At 44.2% G+C, this 18,118-nt stretch overlaps 1 protein-coding gene across 1 annotated transcript in view; it reads left to right on the forward strand.

The window, feature by feature from the left end:
• The window catches only part of LOC140492226 (dedicator of cytokinesis protein 2-like), a 731,998-nt gene that overhangs the window by 470,815 nt on the left and 243,065 nt on the right, over positions 1 to 18,118 (forward strand). The window contains exon 28 of the mRNA XM_072591134.1: positions 14,060 to 14,158. Coding sequence (XP_072447235.1) covers positions 14,060 to 14,158 — 99 coding nt within the window. The remainder of the gene's footprint in view (positions 1 to 14,059; positions 14,159 to 18,118) is intronic.

Genomic DNA, 18,118 nt, shown 5'->3' on the forward strand with positions numbered 1-18,118 from the left:
TCCTGAGTTTGTGGTGAGGATGAGACTAACCAAAGCTTGTTGAGACACTGAACTATCCAATGGACAGCCAGTGTACCTTCATGAGCACATTGGGACCATGTGCAAATTTGATTCTGAAATATTTGAGATGCAAGCCTTGGAATTGACAGTCTTTATCCGAAGGAGAGAAGAGAATGGCCAATGTGCAGATATGTGGTGAGTAACATTCATGTCACACAAATATGATCATCACCAATAAGAGACAATCTAACCACCGTCTCTTGACATTCAACGGTGTTACCGTCACTGACAACATCTTGGGAGTTATCGTTAACTATAAACTCAACTGGATTCACCACATAAACAGAGTGACATCAAGAGCAGGTCAGAGGCTAGGAATACTCCAGCGAGTAACTCACCTCCTGACTACCCAAAGCAATTCTACAAGGCTCAAGTCAGGAGTTTGATGCAATACACTCCACTGGCCTGAATGAGTGCAGTTCCAACAACACTCAAGAAGCTTGACACCGTCCAGGACAAACTAGCCTGCTTGATTAGCACTGCATCCACAAGCATCCACTCCCTCCATCACTGATGCTCAGTAGCAGTACTGCATACTCTCTATAAGATATGCTCCAGAAATTCACTAAAGATCATTAGACAGCATCTTCCAAACTGACGACCACTTCTATCTGGAAGGGTAAGGGCAGCCGATACAGGGGAACACCACCACCTTCAAGTTCCCCTCCAAGCCACTCACCATCTTGACTTGGAAATATTCCTTCCCTAATGCCATTGTGGGACAACCCACAGTGGGTGGACTGCAGCGGTTCAAGAAGGCAGCTCACCCCACCACCTTCTCAAGGGCAACTAGCGAGGAACAATAGATGTTGGCCCAGCCAGTGACACCCACATCTCATAAAATGAATAAATAATTTAAAAGTGGAAATGTTGTCTGCTTCATTACTGTATTAAAACAATTGCCTACCTGAGAATTTTGACTTACTTAGCCATGGATAGGTATGATGGCTCAGTAGTGAACTCTGTTACATCACAGCACCAGATAATTCCACCCTCAGGTGTCTGTCCATGTGGAGTTTGCATGTTTTCTCTGTGTCTGCATGTGTTTGCTCTGGTTTCCTCCCACAGTCTGAGGGTGTGCAGATTAGGTGGATTGGCCATGCTAAATTGCGTAGGAGAAAGTGAGGACTGCAGATGCTGGAGATCAGAGCTTAAAAATGTGTTGCTGGAAAAGCGCAGCAGGTCAGGCAGCATCAACGGAACAGGAGAATCGACGTTTCGGGCATAAGCCCTTCTTCAGGAAGGGCTCATAAATTGTTCATAGTGTCCAGGTGTGTGCAGGCTGGGTGGGTTAGCCATGGGAAATTCAGGGTTACAAGGATTGGGTGGGATGGTCTTCAGAGGGTTAGTGTGAGTTTGATAGGCTGAATACTCTGCTTCCATACTGTTGGGATTCTATGTTGTAAATGTAGAGTGAATTTGACAAACGCCAGGATAAAGTGATATCATGGAATATATTACATTCTGCGATGCTGAGGACTCATTCTTAACTTAACCCATGAGTGGGTTCAGTGTGGCACCTATTTTACACCTGAAGTTCCCAATCTACATGCTCCATTGACTTCAATGAACGCTTGACTCATTTCCCTTGATCAAAGTACATTAAAACTGGGGCGTCCTTTGAACTGTTGAAACTCACCAGAGCTACTTTAATATTGAGGCATCTATTAGGATCAGAGATACTGAAGTCATTTTGTACTTTGTACTCTGCAGCAAGTCCTTGTGGTGACTTTGCGTCGCTGTATTCCTGTCAAACCTTCACATTCTGCTCCTCGTTAACGGCATCTTTGAAAGAAAATTGATTTTAAAAAGAATGTTCTTTATAATTAAAGCAAGTGTGGAGGTCTGTCTGTCTGACAAGATGGGCTTTTCTTGGAGTTTTCTTTCAAAAATGTGTATTTTTTGGCATGTTTTGTGATTTCAACCCTGATCTCCAGTCTGGGTTTGCGCACTTGAGCTACCAGCTCGAGTGGTTGGCTCTCTGAAGTCTCTGTGTTGTTTAACCAACTCTTGCATCTGATTCCACAGACTTTCTTTGTACACTTGCCAGCAAGGAATGAGCACTGAATGACTATTCCTCTCACAAGCCCACAACTTGAATTGGCAAATGTCACAGAATCCTGTGAGAATAGTCAAGTCAGCACAAGTCAACAGCCCAGCAGCAACAATGTGCATCCATACTGCATCTTGAGGACAGTGCAGTGCCCCAGTGCACATTAACATAAAATTGATATAGAGACGGAAATAGCGACTTTGTGAGAAATGACTTAAAAAAATAGGTTCAAGTGGTTGATTGGAACTAATATTTTGAAAAAGGGAAAGTCAACAAATGGAAAGATTTGCAGGGAAGAGGGTGGGAAATTCCAAAATGTGTGACTAGACAGCAATAGATGAACATGGAACCATTTTCATATTTACTAATGATGTCTTTATCCATTGAGGTAGCTGGCCAACGCAACCATTTCTGAATTGATTTCCATTTCTCTCCATCACGTATAGGCCCTTTCCACCCACAACATGGAGCAGTAATTAGGAGGACATACATAAAGTGTTAGCGCAATTATACCTGTTAGAAAAAATAAGAGAGATTTGATAGAGCTTGAGAATTACCCTCTCCACCCACTCAGCTAATAGTTCAGACAGAATAATGAGAAAAAGGATACAAATTGACAGGGCGGAGGAGGGTGGGAGGGGGAGCGGATGGATCGGTGCCTGACAGGAACGCTGTTTAAAATTAAGAGGATCCCAGTTAATTGAATACAGATCATTATTCTACCTCTATGTAGGACAGTCGCAGAGGACTTAGCTGTTATCAAACAGCACAAATAAGACAGTTTGGGGCTATGATACTCACTAGTCTGGCAAATATGTAGCAACAAGATTCAGTAATTTGAGTAAGATAAACTCTTAGGAAATCTTTTTTAAGGTTCAGTACCTTTATGCATGAACTTCAATAAGTTTTTCAGAAGTAATGGAAGTTGGGTGGAAAAAGTGGACAATTTGAGGTGAATTCACAACCCACCTGTGAGACCAGTGAGCAAGGGGCTACTCTTTAGAATAACTTCCCTTGAAAGGTAATAGAAAACTTCAGAATTAATTTATTAAAATGAAAATTAGATGCATTTCTTTTGGAAAATAACCTTTTTGGATGTGTACTGGTCAGAGATTATGGAAATAAAGGACAAGTCATTTGAAGTCTTAGAGGGCAACCTGCCTTGATAGACTATAAATGTTTGTTTTGCAGTTTGTATACTGTAATGACCAATCACTGAAAATATTTACAAAAAGCTGCCAATGTACTTATAACAACAGAACATAATGACAATTTAAAAATGTCTCATCACGAGCAGTAAAAAGAAAGATGCAACCCTTTTTCCCAGCAATATACTTTCCAGCCACTCAATCCTAATCAAGTATCATTCCTATCTTTGCTCTTTAAGTTTTTCTGGAACTGATGAGTTTGCAAACGTTTGGTGGATTTCTGTACATTCACCATTGCGATTCTCTTTAGCGCTCCCTAAGACACACAGACAGAGGCTGATCACTGACTCATCGCATTTAAATATCAGAAAAAAAACTCACGGCTTTTTTTCAGTTACATTCGCGAATTTGAGACTGCTAAACATTGTGTCTGAATTCTTCTGAACTAAGTATGCCACTGACGTCTGACTTCATCACAGAACATTAGATCATTAATACTGAAATCACCTTTGACTGGGCTAATCACTATAAATCAACTTTGTCCCCTTGGATATCATTACAGGACTTTTTGCCTGCCAATCTATTATGTCTTCACCTGCTGTGGCTCATTAGCAAGGCTTTGCTTTTGTTTCCTTACTGCAGATCTAAGTCATGTCCTTATTTAGCCTCAGGTTCCTTTTTGCTTTTGCCTTCATTTACCCTGCTGTGTCTTAGATGGCTAGAGAAGATTGATTTATTTTCCCGTTTTGCTCTGTGTCAAGGCTGACTCAGAGCCTCATCGTCTCTGTTTTGTAACAAGTGAAGGTATCGATAGGATTAACATTCTATATTTTAATGTGCCTTTTCAACCTTTATGCACAATGGCCTTGAGGTATAACACAGAACCAATAGCGACAAAGCTTTTGCAAGAACATTCAGAGTTACGGGAAGGTCGAAAAATCTTCAATTTTTCATAACATCAATTCTAATTACTGAATATGTAGTCCAGCCAGGTTTATAAATGAATGCTGTTGACACTAGTCACAAAGTGTGGCACTGGAAAAGCAGAGCTGGTCAGGCACCACCCGAGGAGCAGGAGAGTCGATGTTTACTGGACCAACTAAAGTTTCTTTAGTAGCATCTCCTTTCCAGCACACAGGACAAAGGCAGAAGATGTATGAGAGCACCTTATCTCCATGTTCTAAACTTTCCTGATTGAGAGATTACAAAACAGTCCTTAATCATCCATGAACTCCTTGCCTCATAGCATTGTAGGAGCACCCTCACTACACTGGAGGAGAAAGTGAGGACTGCAGATGCTGGAGATCAGAGCTGAAAATGTGATGCTGGAAAAACGCAGCAGGTCAGGCAGCATCCAAGAAGCAGGAGAATTGACGTTTCGGGCATGAGCCCTTCTTCAGGAAGGCCTGAAGAAGGGCTCATGCCCGAAACGTCGATTCTCCTGCTCCTTGGATGCTGCCTGACCTGCTGCGCTTTTCCACCCTCAGTGCACTGACAACAAGAAAATTCACCAACTACCTCTCAAGGACGTTGAGATAGATGTCCACTAAATGCCAGTCTCGCTTGAGATGTCAGCATCCCAAGTACAAATGCATTGAATTTAAAACAGTTGGTTTCTCCCCATTTCTGCATCACCCACTTGTCTTAACCCTTCCTCAATGGAAGATGACGATGCTAAATGACCATGGTTCCTAGTTTAGGGACAAGCTGTTATTTGGCACTTAACAAAAGTCCTTTTCTTCAGCAAACTGGGATACTAAATGATAGCAGTCTATTTCACAACGGAACATTCTATCTCACATTACCCACGCTCGTATGAGAGCAATACACCTCAATGTAGCCATGTATTTAAGACAGAATGTTTCCCAAAATGTTGATTGATAAGTTCACCATTAGTCATCTAGGACAGAGGTAAAACTGTGCAGAGTACAACACATGCAACACATACAGTTGCTAGCCATATTCATCAGTTGTGTTTTCTCTCTCTCTCTCTCTATCACTCTCTCTGGCTTTGAGGCTTTGTTGAAAGCTAATTCACACCGCCCACTCTCCCAAGGTGTCTCATAGTAAACAGTCACCAGTTTGGAATGCCCACCTGCTCTCAACGATTATCATTAATTTCTGTGAAAAAAAACTCTGTTTGGCATTCCCTGTGAAACTGTTCAACTTTGTATCGTTGCCCCAGATTTCTGTTTATTGCCAAGGCTTCGCTTCTGAACTTTGGCTTTTCATTGTCACCAACTGCGTTGTTGTTTGCTCTTCACACTGCCTTGTATCCTCTGATTAAAGTGCACAACATAGACTTTGGGTTACACAGACAGATATTGCTGGAAAAACTCAACAGGCCTGGCAGCATCTATGGAGGGCAAACAAAGTTAACGTTTCTGGGTCCGGAGACTCTTCTTTGGAACTTATTGTAGCTTGGAAATGGTTGGTCTATATCCTGAAGGTGGGGTGGGAGGAGGAAGTAAAGGAGAAACTGAAGACTGTAGATGCTGAAGTTCAGAGTTGAGAGTGTGGTGCTGGAAAAGCACAGCAGGTCAGGCAGCATCCGAGGAGCAGGAGAGTCGACAGGAGAACAGGAGACTTAGAATCATGATGAAGGGCTTGTGCCTGAAACGTTGATTCTCTTGCTCCTCAGAGGGCGTAGTGGAGCCCAGTGGGTGAGAACAATAGTCAAAATGTGTGACCCTGGAAAAGCACAGAAGGTCAGGCAGCATCTGAGGAGCAGGAGAATCAATGTTTCTGATCTTCAGCATCTGCAGTCCTCACCTTCCCCCGGGAGAGACAGATAAAAGAAGGGGTAAAAGTCAGTCCAGGAGAATCAATACCTGCTAATGCAGATGTAGCCGACAATGGGTTGTTTGCGGTAGCAGCTCATGTTATGGTAAGGCCATCTCCCCAGTGTAGAGCAGATAAATGCAGACTGGATGACCACTCTGCAGAACACCTACATTCTGCCTGCAAAAATGACCCTGAGCTTGCAGTTACCTATCGCTTCAACACCCCACCCTGTTCCCTGGCCAACATCTCTGTCTCAGGCTTGCTGCAGTGCTCCAGTGAAGCTCAGTGCAAGCTGGAAGAACAGCACCTCATTTTCCGCTCGGGGGGACCTGCAGTCTTCAAGACGCAATATCGTGTTCAATCATTTCAGTGCCTGAGGCACCTTCTCCCATGCCCTTACCCCAATCCTCACTCACCAAGCCTTGTCATCACATGGACTGCTACTCCAGCCAATTCATTGTCAGCTACTAATGACCCACATTAGCAGCTATTCATTCTCTCAGGTTGACCATTAACCATTCCTTAGTCTGCTGAACTGTCCTTCTGTCTCACTCAGCTTCATTCTCCTCCCTCCCCCAACCCCAACGTCAACATAAAGGCCAGCCTTCTCCCAGATACAGTCAGTTCTATAGACGGGTCACTGGAGCCGAAATATTAACTTCATTTTGTCTACAGAAATGCTGAGTTTTTCCAGCAATTTCTGTGTGTTTCTGTTCGCTAGCGCCCACAGTCCTTTGTTTTTAGTTTGATTGACGTTGAGATGTTCCTTTCAACTTCTGACTGGTCATAACGGCACGGTCTCTGAGATTCACTCAGCAGTTACAGGGCTATGACACTGCACAAGACAATGGCTGCTTAAATTTCAACTCCATCAAACCTAAAATACTCAGGGTTCAGGCAATGTGCTTTCCAACATTGTAATGTTTAGTTGTGAAATGTAGACACGAGGAGAATATTTCAGCACCAGTCACTGCGAGCTCGATGATTGTAATGCAGTTTTTCCAGAACATTTCTAAATTTAAAGTATGACTTATATGGCTGCTGATTCTCTTTCATCGTTCATGACACTTTGTGCTAAGGATCCATTTTCAGCTTGCCAAATGAGTTTTTAGGTAAATGATCCTTGATTTGTGTGGGACAGCCTTACTGCAGCTTACTTCATTCCTCATCTCCACCAACTCAGCTGTCCTCAGCATGGACGTGGTGAGAGGTGGGGGAGGATTCATAAACTGTGACACTGGAAAAAGCACAGCAGGTCAGGCAGCATTCGAGGATCAGGAGAGTTGACAGGAGAACAGGAGAGTTAGAGTCCTGATGAAAGGCTTATGCCCGAAATGTTGATTCTCTTGCTTCTCAGAGGGCGTAGTGGAGCTCAGTGGGTGAGAACAATAGTCAAAATGTGTGACGCTGGAAAAGCACAGAAGGTCAGGCAGCATCCGAGGAGCAGGAGAGTCAATGTTTCTGATCTTCAGCATCTGCAGTCCTCACCTTCCCCCGGGAGAGACAGATAAAAGAAGGGGTAAATGTCAGTCTAGGAGAATCAATACCTGCTAATGCAGATGTAGCCAACAATGGGTTGTTTGCGGTAGCAGCTCAAGTTATGATAAGGCCATCTCCCCAGTGTAGAGCAGATAAATGCAGACTGGATTCTGCAGAACACCTACGTTCTGCCCACAAAATTGACCCTGAGCTTGCAGTTACCTATCGCTTCAACACCCCACCCTGTTCCCCGGCCAACATCTCTGTCTCAGGCTTGCTGCAGTGCTCCAGTGAAGCTCAGTGCAAGCTGGAAGAACAGCACCTCATTTTCCGCTCGGGGGGAACCTGCAGTCTTCAAGACTCAATATCGTGTTCAATCATTTCAGGGCCTGAGGCACCTTCTCCCATGCCCTTACCCCAATCCTCACTCACCAAGCCTTGTCAGCACATGGACTGCTACTCCAGCCAATTCATTGTCAGCTACTAATGACCCACATTAGCAGCTATTCATTCTCTCAGGTTGACCATTAACCATTCCTTAGTCTGCTGAACTGTCCTTCTGTCTCACTCAGCTTCATCCTCCTCCCTCCCCCAACCCCAACGTCAACATAAAGGCCAGCCTTCTCCCAGATACAGTCAGTTCTGTAGACGGGTCACTGGAGCTGACATATTAACTTCAATTTGTCTGCAGAAATGCTGCGTTTTACTGCAATTTCTGTGTGTTTCTGGTCGCTAGCGCCCACAGTACTTTGTGTTTTTGTTTGATCGATGTTGAGATGTTCCTTTCAATTTCTGACTGGTCATAACGCCACGGTCACTGAGATTCTCTCAGCTAGGACACTGCACAACACAACTCCATCAAACTTCAGATGTTCAGGGTTGAGGCACTATGCTTTCCAACACTGTAGTGTTTAGTTGTGAAATGGAGAATATTTCAGCACCAGTCACTTCGAGCTCAATGATTGTAAGGCAGTGTTTCCAGAACATTTCTCAATTTAAAGTATGACTTATATTGCTGCTGATTGTCTTCCATAGTTAAACACACTTGGCCTGAGGATCCATGTTCAGCTTGCCAAATGACTTTGTTAGGTCGATGTTCCTTGATCTGTGTGGGACATCGCTACCGCAGCCTATTTCACACCTCATCGCCACTAACTCAGCTGGCCTCAGCATGGACGTGGTGAGAGGTGGGGGAGGAGTCATAAACTGTGATGCTGGAAAAAGCACAGCAGGTCAGGCAGCAGCTGAGGAACAGGAGAGTCGTCATTTCGGACATAAGGCCCGAGAGATAGGATGTAGGGTAGGGGAAGGGGCAAGTCTGGATTTTCCACTTGTCCTACCTATAAAAATTGGCATCGTGGATTATGGAGGCTGCCCAATTTTCATGTCAATATTGTATAATTTTCTAGATAATCCACAGCGTCGATGCTGGACGGAGGTTAATAGACAATAGACAATAGACAATAGATGCAGGAGTAGGCCATTCTGCCCTTCGAGCCTGCACCGCCATTCATAATGATCATGGCTGATCATTCCTAATCAGTATCCTGTTCCAGCCTTATCTCCATACCCCTTGACTCCACTATCTTTAAGAGCTCTATCCAATTCTCCCCCACTCTTCTTTCGATTAGAATCTCGTCTGTCAGTCTGAGAGGGTGGTGGGGTGTGGCGGGTGGGTAGCTGAGAGGGATGCTGTTTAAATGTCTGGATTAAAGGATAGCATTTCTGACAGTGTACCAACTCTGGCTGCATTGCACTCGACTGGAGTCTTGATCAAGATTGTACGTCCTTGTCGATAGATTACAGTAAAGGAAATGAGTTTGTTGATCTTATTCCAGTTACTAGGCACTGCCCACAGCTCTGCTGAGCTGCTGTAGGAGTGTAAGTGGTTGGTGACTGAGATCTCTCATGTAAACAATTATCTCAAGGAACTTGGTGTCAGCTGTGGCAACGATGCCATGTGGATCATTCGGTTCTTCAAGTAGACTCTGACCTAGTCCTGCTGACCCATGTGAGGTGTCCTGCAGAAAGGGCTTGCCCACTACTCTGTTGTGGTGAGTGCAGGAAAGAGCTGGAGAGGTAAATCCTAAGATAGACATAACCACACCTCCTTTAAACACGTGGCACAGTGGGCAATGGACAGGGAAGGTGAAAGGCAGACAAGGGAAAGTTGGCATAGGACCATAGGGCTGCTCTCTCAGAGAGAGGGAAAATGATGGATGGTGACTTAATCTGAAGGTCACCATGAGGGTCGCTGTTGAGGAGGTGGGACCTTCATGTAAGCCAATGTAGGAAATAAACCCATGCTCGGCATTGCTCAGTACTATGTACCATGTGTCCAGCCAACTGAACCCAACTCAGCAATACAGCTCAGAATCACAACCCTTCTATATTGAACCCCAGTTGGAGGGAGCATTGAGAGTGTCATGGGCACAGAATTTACTCTGGATGGAGAAGTTCAGTGCCCATTACCAAGTGTGTCTCAGCAGCAGCAGAACTGACTGAGTCCTCCAGGACATTACTAATAGGCTGGGTCTGTGGCAACTAGTCAGGGAACCAATAAGATAACCACTTTTGTTCTCTCCTCGCCACTCTACCTGCCGCAGATACATGTCTGCGACAGTATTGATAAGAGTGACCACCACATCATAGCGTGGAGATGAAATCCCTTCTTCTCATTGAGAATGCTCTCCACTGAGTTGTGTGACTCTATTGCTGGATTAAAAGGCACAGAATTCACACCAATCTTAAATCTCAACACTGGACATCCAGGAGGTGCTGTGGGTTATCAACGGCAAAAGAATTGTACTCCAACACAATCTGCAACCTCATGGCCTAGCCCATCCACCACTCAATCATTACCATCAAGCCATGGGAGTAATCCTGGTTGAATAGAGTGTGCAAGATAGCAATAGGCAGACCTAAAAATGAGGTGTCAATTTGGTGAAGCTGCAAAACATGACTACTTGCATTGCAACCTAATGCAACTACTGACAAAAACATAAACAGCAAATCAGAGCTAAATGATCCCACAATCAATAGATTAGATATAAGTTGTTCAGCTCCATACCACTTCCAATGGTGGTAGACAATTAAACAACTGACTGGAGAAGGAAAGTTCATAAATTTCTCCAGCCTCGATGGTGGGAAAGCCAATCACATCAGTGCAAAAGATAAGGCTGAAGCATTTATAGCAATCTTCAGCTAGAATATTCACTCCATATAATATCAAAATATGATTGAAGGTAACTGATACTGCAAAACTATGGGTCCTGACAACACCTGATATTGTTCTGTGCTCCATGACTGGCCACTCCCATAGCCAAGCTGTTCCAGTACAATTACAACACAGGCATCTACCCAACAATGTGGGAAATTGCCTAGGTTTGTCCTGTATGCAAAAAGTAGGACAAATCCAACCCGGCCAATTACTGCCCCATCAGCCTACTCTCGATCACCAGTGAAGTGTTGGAAGGTGTCATCAACAGTGCTATCAAGCAGCACCTGCTCAGTAATAACCTGCTCGGTGACGCCCAGTTTGGGTTCTGCCCAGCTCCTGACCTCACTACAGCCTTGGTTCAAACATGGACAAAAGAGCTGAATTCTGGAGCTGAGGTGAGAGTGACAGCCCTTGATATCAAAGCTGAATTGAACCAAGTGTGGCATCAAGGAGCCCTAGCAAAAATGGAATCAGTGGGTATGAGGGGGCAAACTCTCCACTGGTTAGTGTCATACGTTGCACAAAGAGAAATGGCTGTGGTTGTTTGAGATCACTCCCCTCAGCTCCAGGACATCTCTGCAGGATTTCCTCAGGGTAGTGTTCTAGATCTAACCATCTTCAGCTACTTCATCAACGACCCTCGCTCCATCATAAGGTCAGAATTGGGGGTGTTCTCCGATGATTGCATAACGTTCAACACCATTCGCGACTCCTCAGAAACTGAAGTAGTCCATGTCCAAATGCGAATAGATTATCAATATTCAGGTTTGGCTGATGACTGGCAAGTAACATTCATGTCAAACAAATTCTGGATTAGTGGTGCTGGAAGAGCACAGCAGTTCAGGTAGCATCCGAGGAGCAGTAAAATCGACATTTCGGGCAAAAGCCCTTCATGGCTTTTGCCCGAAACGTCGATTTTACTGCTCCTCGGATGCTGCCTGAACTGCTGTGCTCTTCCAGCACCACTAATCCAGGATCTGGTTTCCAGCATCTGCAGTCATTGTTTTTACCATGTCAAACAAATACCTGGCAACCACTACCTTCAACAAAAAGAATCTAATCATCACAGAGTGGCATGGTGGCTCAGTGGTTATCACTGCTGCCTCACAGCACCAGGGACCCAGGTTCAATTCCTACCTCGGGCAACTGTCTGTGTGGAGTTTGTATGTTCTCCCAGTGTCTGCATGGGTTTCCTCCAGGTGTTCCGGTTCCCTCCCACAATCCAAAAATGTGCAAGTCAGGTGAATTGGTTGTGCTTAGTTGCCCATCGTGTTAGGTGCATTAGTCAGGGGTAAATATAGGGTAGGAGAATGGGTCTGGGTTGGTTACTATTTGGAGGGGCGGTGTGGACTTGTTGAGCTGAAGGGCCTGTTACTCATACTAAGAGAATCACCCCTTGACATTCAATGGCATCAACATTGTTGAAACCCCCATTTATTGACAATTTGGAGTTGACCATTGACAAGAAACTGAACTGGATTCACCACATAAATACTGTGGCTACAAGAGCAAGTCAGAGGCTAGGAATGCTGTAACAAATAACTCACCTCCTGACTCCCCAAAGCCTGTCCAGTGTATAGAAGGCATATATTCGGAGTGTGATGGAATAGTCCCCACTGCCTAGATGAGTGCATCTTCAACAACACTCAGAAAGCTTGACACCATCCAGGACAAAACAGCCTGTTTGATTGACATCACATCTACAAACATTCACTCCCTCCACCATTCATGCTTAGTAATTGAAATCTGTACCATCTACAAGATGCACTGCAGAAATTCACCAAGGCTCCTACCAGCCTCTCCCAAACCTCCAACTACCACCATCTAGAAGGACAAAGGCAGCACATACATGGGAACACCACTAGCTGCAAGTTCCCTTCAAGCCACTCACCATCCTGACTTGGAGAATCAATCTGTTCACAGATGGTATGACATGCCTCTGGAGCATGGGGGGCTTGAGCCCAGATCTCCTGGATCAAACACAGGATCAAACAGCAGTGACCACTGCTCCATAAGAATCACATCATCTAACTTGGAAATACATACCATTCATAGAGTCATAGAACTGTACAGCATGGAAACAGACCCTTCAGTTCAACTCCTCCATGCTGACCAGATACTCTAAGCTAACCTAGTCCCACTTTCTAGCACTTGGCCCATATCGCTCTAAACCCTTCCTGCTCATGTATCCAACCAGAGGCCTTTTAAATGTTGTAATTTTACTAAGCACAACCACTTCCTCTGGCAGCTCATTCTATACACATACCACCCATGTGTGAAAAAGATGCCCTTTTAAATTTGTCCCTCTCCCTTAAACCTACACAGCTACCCAGGGGAAAGGTCTTTGTCTAGTCACCCTTTCCATGGCCCTTCCTTTGTTGCCACTGAGTCAAAGTTCAAAACACCCTTCTTGATGACGTTTTGGGTGTACCAAATGGACTGCAGTGGTTCAAAAGAACAGCTCACTGCCACTTCTCAAGGGCGGTTAAGGAATGGCAATCAATACTGGTCCAGCCAGTGAAATCTGTGTCCTGTGATTGAATTAAAATGCAATTAAAATGCAATTCTGACATTAGATCTTTCACCTTCAAATTTTTTATTGGATATCTGCCTTGGAACTGTTCCAAAACAGCCAGTAAAAATAGAAGGAGGTTTTCCCTAGGAAAACATTAATTGGAACCCTGAACTTGGTCATTACTCTATTCTTTCTATATAACCATTGTTCATTTCAAAACTGAGTCTCAGTCCTGCTTCTCCAAAGGGAAAGCGTCAAGTGTGTGGAAGCAAAGAACAAAATAGGCTGGAGAGATAGTGAGGCGTAAATTGTACAGAACATAATCTGGCAAAGCAGATCACCTGACCAGTTATTGAAACTGTTGGAGTATAAACTTAGAGTGAAGAAAGTGAGGACCGCAGATGCTGGAGATCAGAATCGAGAGTATGGTGCTGGAAAAGCAGAGCAGGTCATGCAGCATCCGAGCAGCAGGAGAATCGACATTTTCGGCCTAAGGAATGACATTTTGCCCGAAACGTCGACTCTCCTGTTCCACAGATGCTGCCTGACCCGCTGTGCTTTTCCAGCGACGCACACTCGTCTATAAATTTGGGAAAGAGGGTTTATTCAGTGCAAGTTGCGTAACCATTTTGAAGACCATGGTGTCAGCATTGATTAGCAATCACGGTTGCAACAAAGGATTTTGTCTTCCCTCTGAAAATGGTACTGTGTCTGAGAAGTGAAAGGAAAGGCAGAGAAATAGAACTCACATTTCTATAGCATCCTTCACGGCTAATTCTCTTGGTGTTTCTCTATTGCAGAGTAATTTTGTGGCATGCATGACTGCAATATTCAAGCAGATGGATAATGAGCATTACTCCAATTATCTAGAATCCTTCCAAACAAATCAAGACCTGGTGGTGAGTAAGACTTTTCCATCACTAACAAATGGGCTATTGCGTGGTTACAAGTCCTCAATGTATTAACCTATGCTACTCACTGATGGTGGAGAAACGATAAGGTCACTGTACACAAACCCAGTCTAACTCTTTGGGGAACACAGGTGCAAATCCTGCTGTGGCAAGTGATGGATTTTCATTAATTATTCAAGAAATTGGGATTGAAAATTGGTTTTAGTAACAGTGACCATTGGCAATTGTCATTAAAAGCCCATCTGGTTCACTAACAGCTTTGCTGGGAAGACACTTGCCATCCTTACCTGCTCTGGCTTATGTCTGATTCCAGATACCCATGCCCTGTTGAAGAATCTGAAAGGCCAGCGGGTAGCTATTGGACTCCTTGATGTTCCATGTGGGATTATGTCTCCTTGAGGTGTAAACAGAGAGCAAGTACCCTCACGACAGCATGAACTTTATTGTCATTAGTGTGACCACATCAAAAGTGGTGGCCTTTGAAGGACTCTACTCTCAGGAACTTCCAATACTTAATCCGATACAGTTCTGAGGAAGAGTCACCGGACCCAAAGCATTAACTCTGATTTCTCTCCACGGATGCTGAGCTTCTCCAGAAACTTTTTGTTTAGTTTCTGGTTTCCAGCATCCGCAGTTCTTTCAGTTTCTATTGAGCTGCTGAAATTTGTCGCCTGAAAGTACTTTTTTAAAGAAATTGCTTGACATCGTTGCTGCTTGAGGAACCACTGAGTTTATTGCAGGAGTTTTGATGAAACATTCAGATCTGTGCAACACCCAAGCAATCTTAATGCAAGCAAAGACTCAAAACACAAATTCTACTGACCCTGGAGCGAGTCCAGAGGAGGGTCATGAGAGTGGCCCCAGGAATGAAAAGGTTAACATATGAGGAACATTTGAGGACTCAGGTCTATACACAATGAAGTTTAGAAGTATGGGGTGGGCGATCTGAAAAGCCTGGAGAGAGTGGACATTGGGAAGATGTTTCTCTTGGTGGAGAGACTAGAACCCAAGAGATCAGCCTTAGGAAGACCTTTAGAATGGAGATGAGGAGAAACCTCGTCAGCCAGAGAGCAGTCAATTTATAGAATTCATTGCAACAGAAGGCAGTGGAGGTCAGGGCATTAAGTGTATTTAAGATGGAGATAGATAGGTTCTTGATTATAAAGGGCATCAAAGGGGTTATGGGGAGAAAGCAGGAGAATGGGGTTGAGTTTCTTATCAGCCATGATTGAATAGTGGAGCAGACTTGGTGAGCCAAATGGCCTAATTTCTGCTCCTATGTCTTATGGTCCTTCGAAAACCCAAAGATGTTAGTTCGATGCTGGACATCACGCAGAGAGAGAATCTGTTAGTACAGGAGCTCACCAGTATTATAATCCCATATCAGATGTGTCACATCTTGGCTTTATGATGAACTAGCATGAAGGGGACAGACCCCAGTACCTATCAACCCATAAACTCATGGAAGCTGCGAATTTGGCAGATTATGTCGGTAGTTGCAACAGGAAGGAACTGAATGTGGGAATTACAAGGCTAGCCTCTCTGGTTTGAAGAAAGGTAGAACAGACATTTTTTTGAAATCCTGAGAAGCTTGGAACTGTGGAGGATGTTCTATATAAAAACCAATTAAATCTAGTGAAATGGTAACCAAAGAAACTAGTGTTAATGTTTGTCTCATGGGGCTGGATCAGAACAATTTGTATTTGAATAGCATCCTTCATGTACTAAGATGTTGCAATATACGGCACAGGGGCATTCAAGAGCAAAACCTGATCCTAAGACGCATAAAGAACTCTAAGGGCAGGTCACCAATAATTCATACAGTCATCGAGTCATAGAGATGTACAGCATGGAAACAGACCCTTCGGTCCAACCCGTCCATGCTGACCAGATATTCTAAACTAATCTAGTCCCATTTGCCAGCATTTGGCCCATATCCCTCTAAACACTTCCTATTCATATACGCATCCAGATGCCTTTTAAATGTTGTAATTTTACCAACCTCCACCACTTCCTCTGGCAGCTCATTCCATAAATGCATCACCCTCTGTGTGAAAAAATTGCCCCTTAGATCCCTTTAAATCTTTTTCCTCTTGCCCTAAGCCTATGCTGTCTTGGTCTGGTCTCCCCCACCCCAGGGAAAAGACTTTGCCTATTTATCCTATCCATGCCCCTCATGATTTTGTAATCCTCTATAAGGTCACCCTTCAGCTTTTGATACTCCAGGGAATATAGCTCCAGCCTATCCAGTGATTCCCTGTTTCTTTAACCCTCCAGCCCTTGTAAATCCTTTCTGAACCCTTTCAAGTTTCACGGCAGCTTTCCTATATCAGGGAGACCAGAATTACACGCAGTATGCCAAAAGTGGTCTAAACAATGTCCTGTACACCTACAACGTGACTTCACAACTCCAATACGCAACATACTGACCATTAAAGGCAAGCATACCAATCAACTTCTTCACCATCTTATTTATCTGCAACTCCACTTTCAAGGATCTATTAACCTGCACTCCAAAGTCTCTTTGTTCAGCAACATTTCCCAGGACCTCACCATGAAGTGCATAAGTCCTGCCCTGATTTATCTTTCCAAAATGCAGCGCCTCACATTTATCTTGGCTCTCCTTGGCCCGTTGGCCCATCTGATCAAGATCCCATTGTACTCTGAGGTAATCTTCTTCACTGTCCGCTAAACCTCCAATTTTGGTGTCATCTGCAAACTTACTAACCATACCTCCTATGTTCACATCCAAAACATTTATATTAGTGATGAAAAGCTGTAGACCCAGCAACGATCCTTGTGGCACACTGCTGGTCACAGGCCTCCAGACTGAAAAGCAACCCTCCATCACCATCCTCTGTGTTCTACCTTCGAGCCAGTTCTGTATCCAAATAGCTTGTTCTCCCTGTATTCCATGTGATCTAACCTTGCTAACCAGTCACCCATGGGGAACCTTGTCGAATGCTTTGCTGAAGTCCAGAGAGATCACGGCGACTGCTCAGCCTTCATCAATCCTCTTCATTACGTCTTCAAAAAACTCAATTCAGTTAAATCAAAAAAGCACAATTCGAAGAATGCCTCAAAGAAGGAAAAAGGTGGAGTGATTTAGGAAGGGAATTCTGAAGCAAAGGCTATGAAAAGGGGTTTGATCAATCCTGAAGAAGAGTTTATACTCAAAACGTCGACTCTCCTGCTGCCTGACCTGCTGTGCTTTTCCAGCACCACACTCTCGACTCTGATCTCCAGCATCTGCAGTCCTCACTTTCTCCTACTGAAAGGGACTTGCAGAGCAAGGGAGAGGAAAGGATTCTGGTACTCCTATTTCTGGGTCCCATTTCTCCTCCCGCCCACTTTAATACATGACCACTTCTGTCAAGTAACTATGCAATGCATTCTGGAGGAAATAGAAGGCATTGGCTATTCAAACCAACAAATCTGTGCCCACTGTTTTGAAGAGAAATCCAGTCAGTTTTATCCCCTTGCCCTCCCCATCCATTATTTCCTTATTTTTGTTCTCCAAGTATTTATCCAATTCTCCTTTCAATGCTAATTTGCACTTAAATCCATCACAATAACACAGCTTCCCTCCAGTGCTGAAATAAGTCATTTGGCCCATCATGTCTGCAGCAACCCTTGAAGAACATCTCATCCAGATCCACACGACCTGCACAACCTTGGACATTAAAGGACAACTTAGCATGACCAATCCATCTAAACTGCACACCTTTAGATTGTGGGAGGAAACCAAAGCACCTGAAGGAAATCCACGCAGACATAGGGAAAATGTGCAAACTCCACGCGGACACTCACTCAAGGACAGAAATTGAACACAGGTTCCTAGCACTGTGAGGCAGCAGTTCCAACCACTGAGCCACTGTTCCACCCATAGGGGCAGAGTCCGTACCAAATCCTAACTACTCAGTGTGAAAAAGATTTTTATCATATTAG

This window comes from Chiloscyllium punctatum, chromosome 20 (assembly GCF_047496795.1).
Source record: "Chiloscyllium punctatum isolate Juve2018m chromosome 20, sChiPun1.3, whole genome shotgun sequence".
NCBI lineage: Eukaryota > Metazoa > Chordata > Chondrichthyes > Orectolobiformes > Hemiscylliidae > Chiloscyllium > Chiloscyllium punctatum.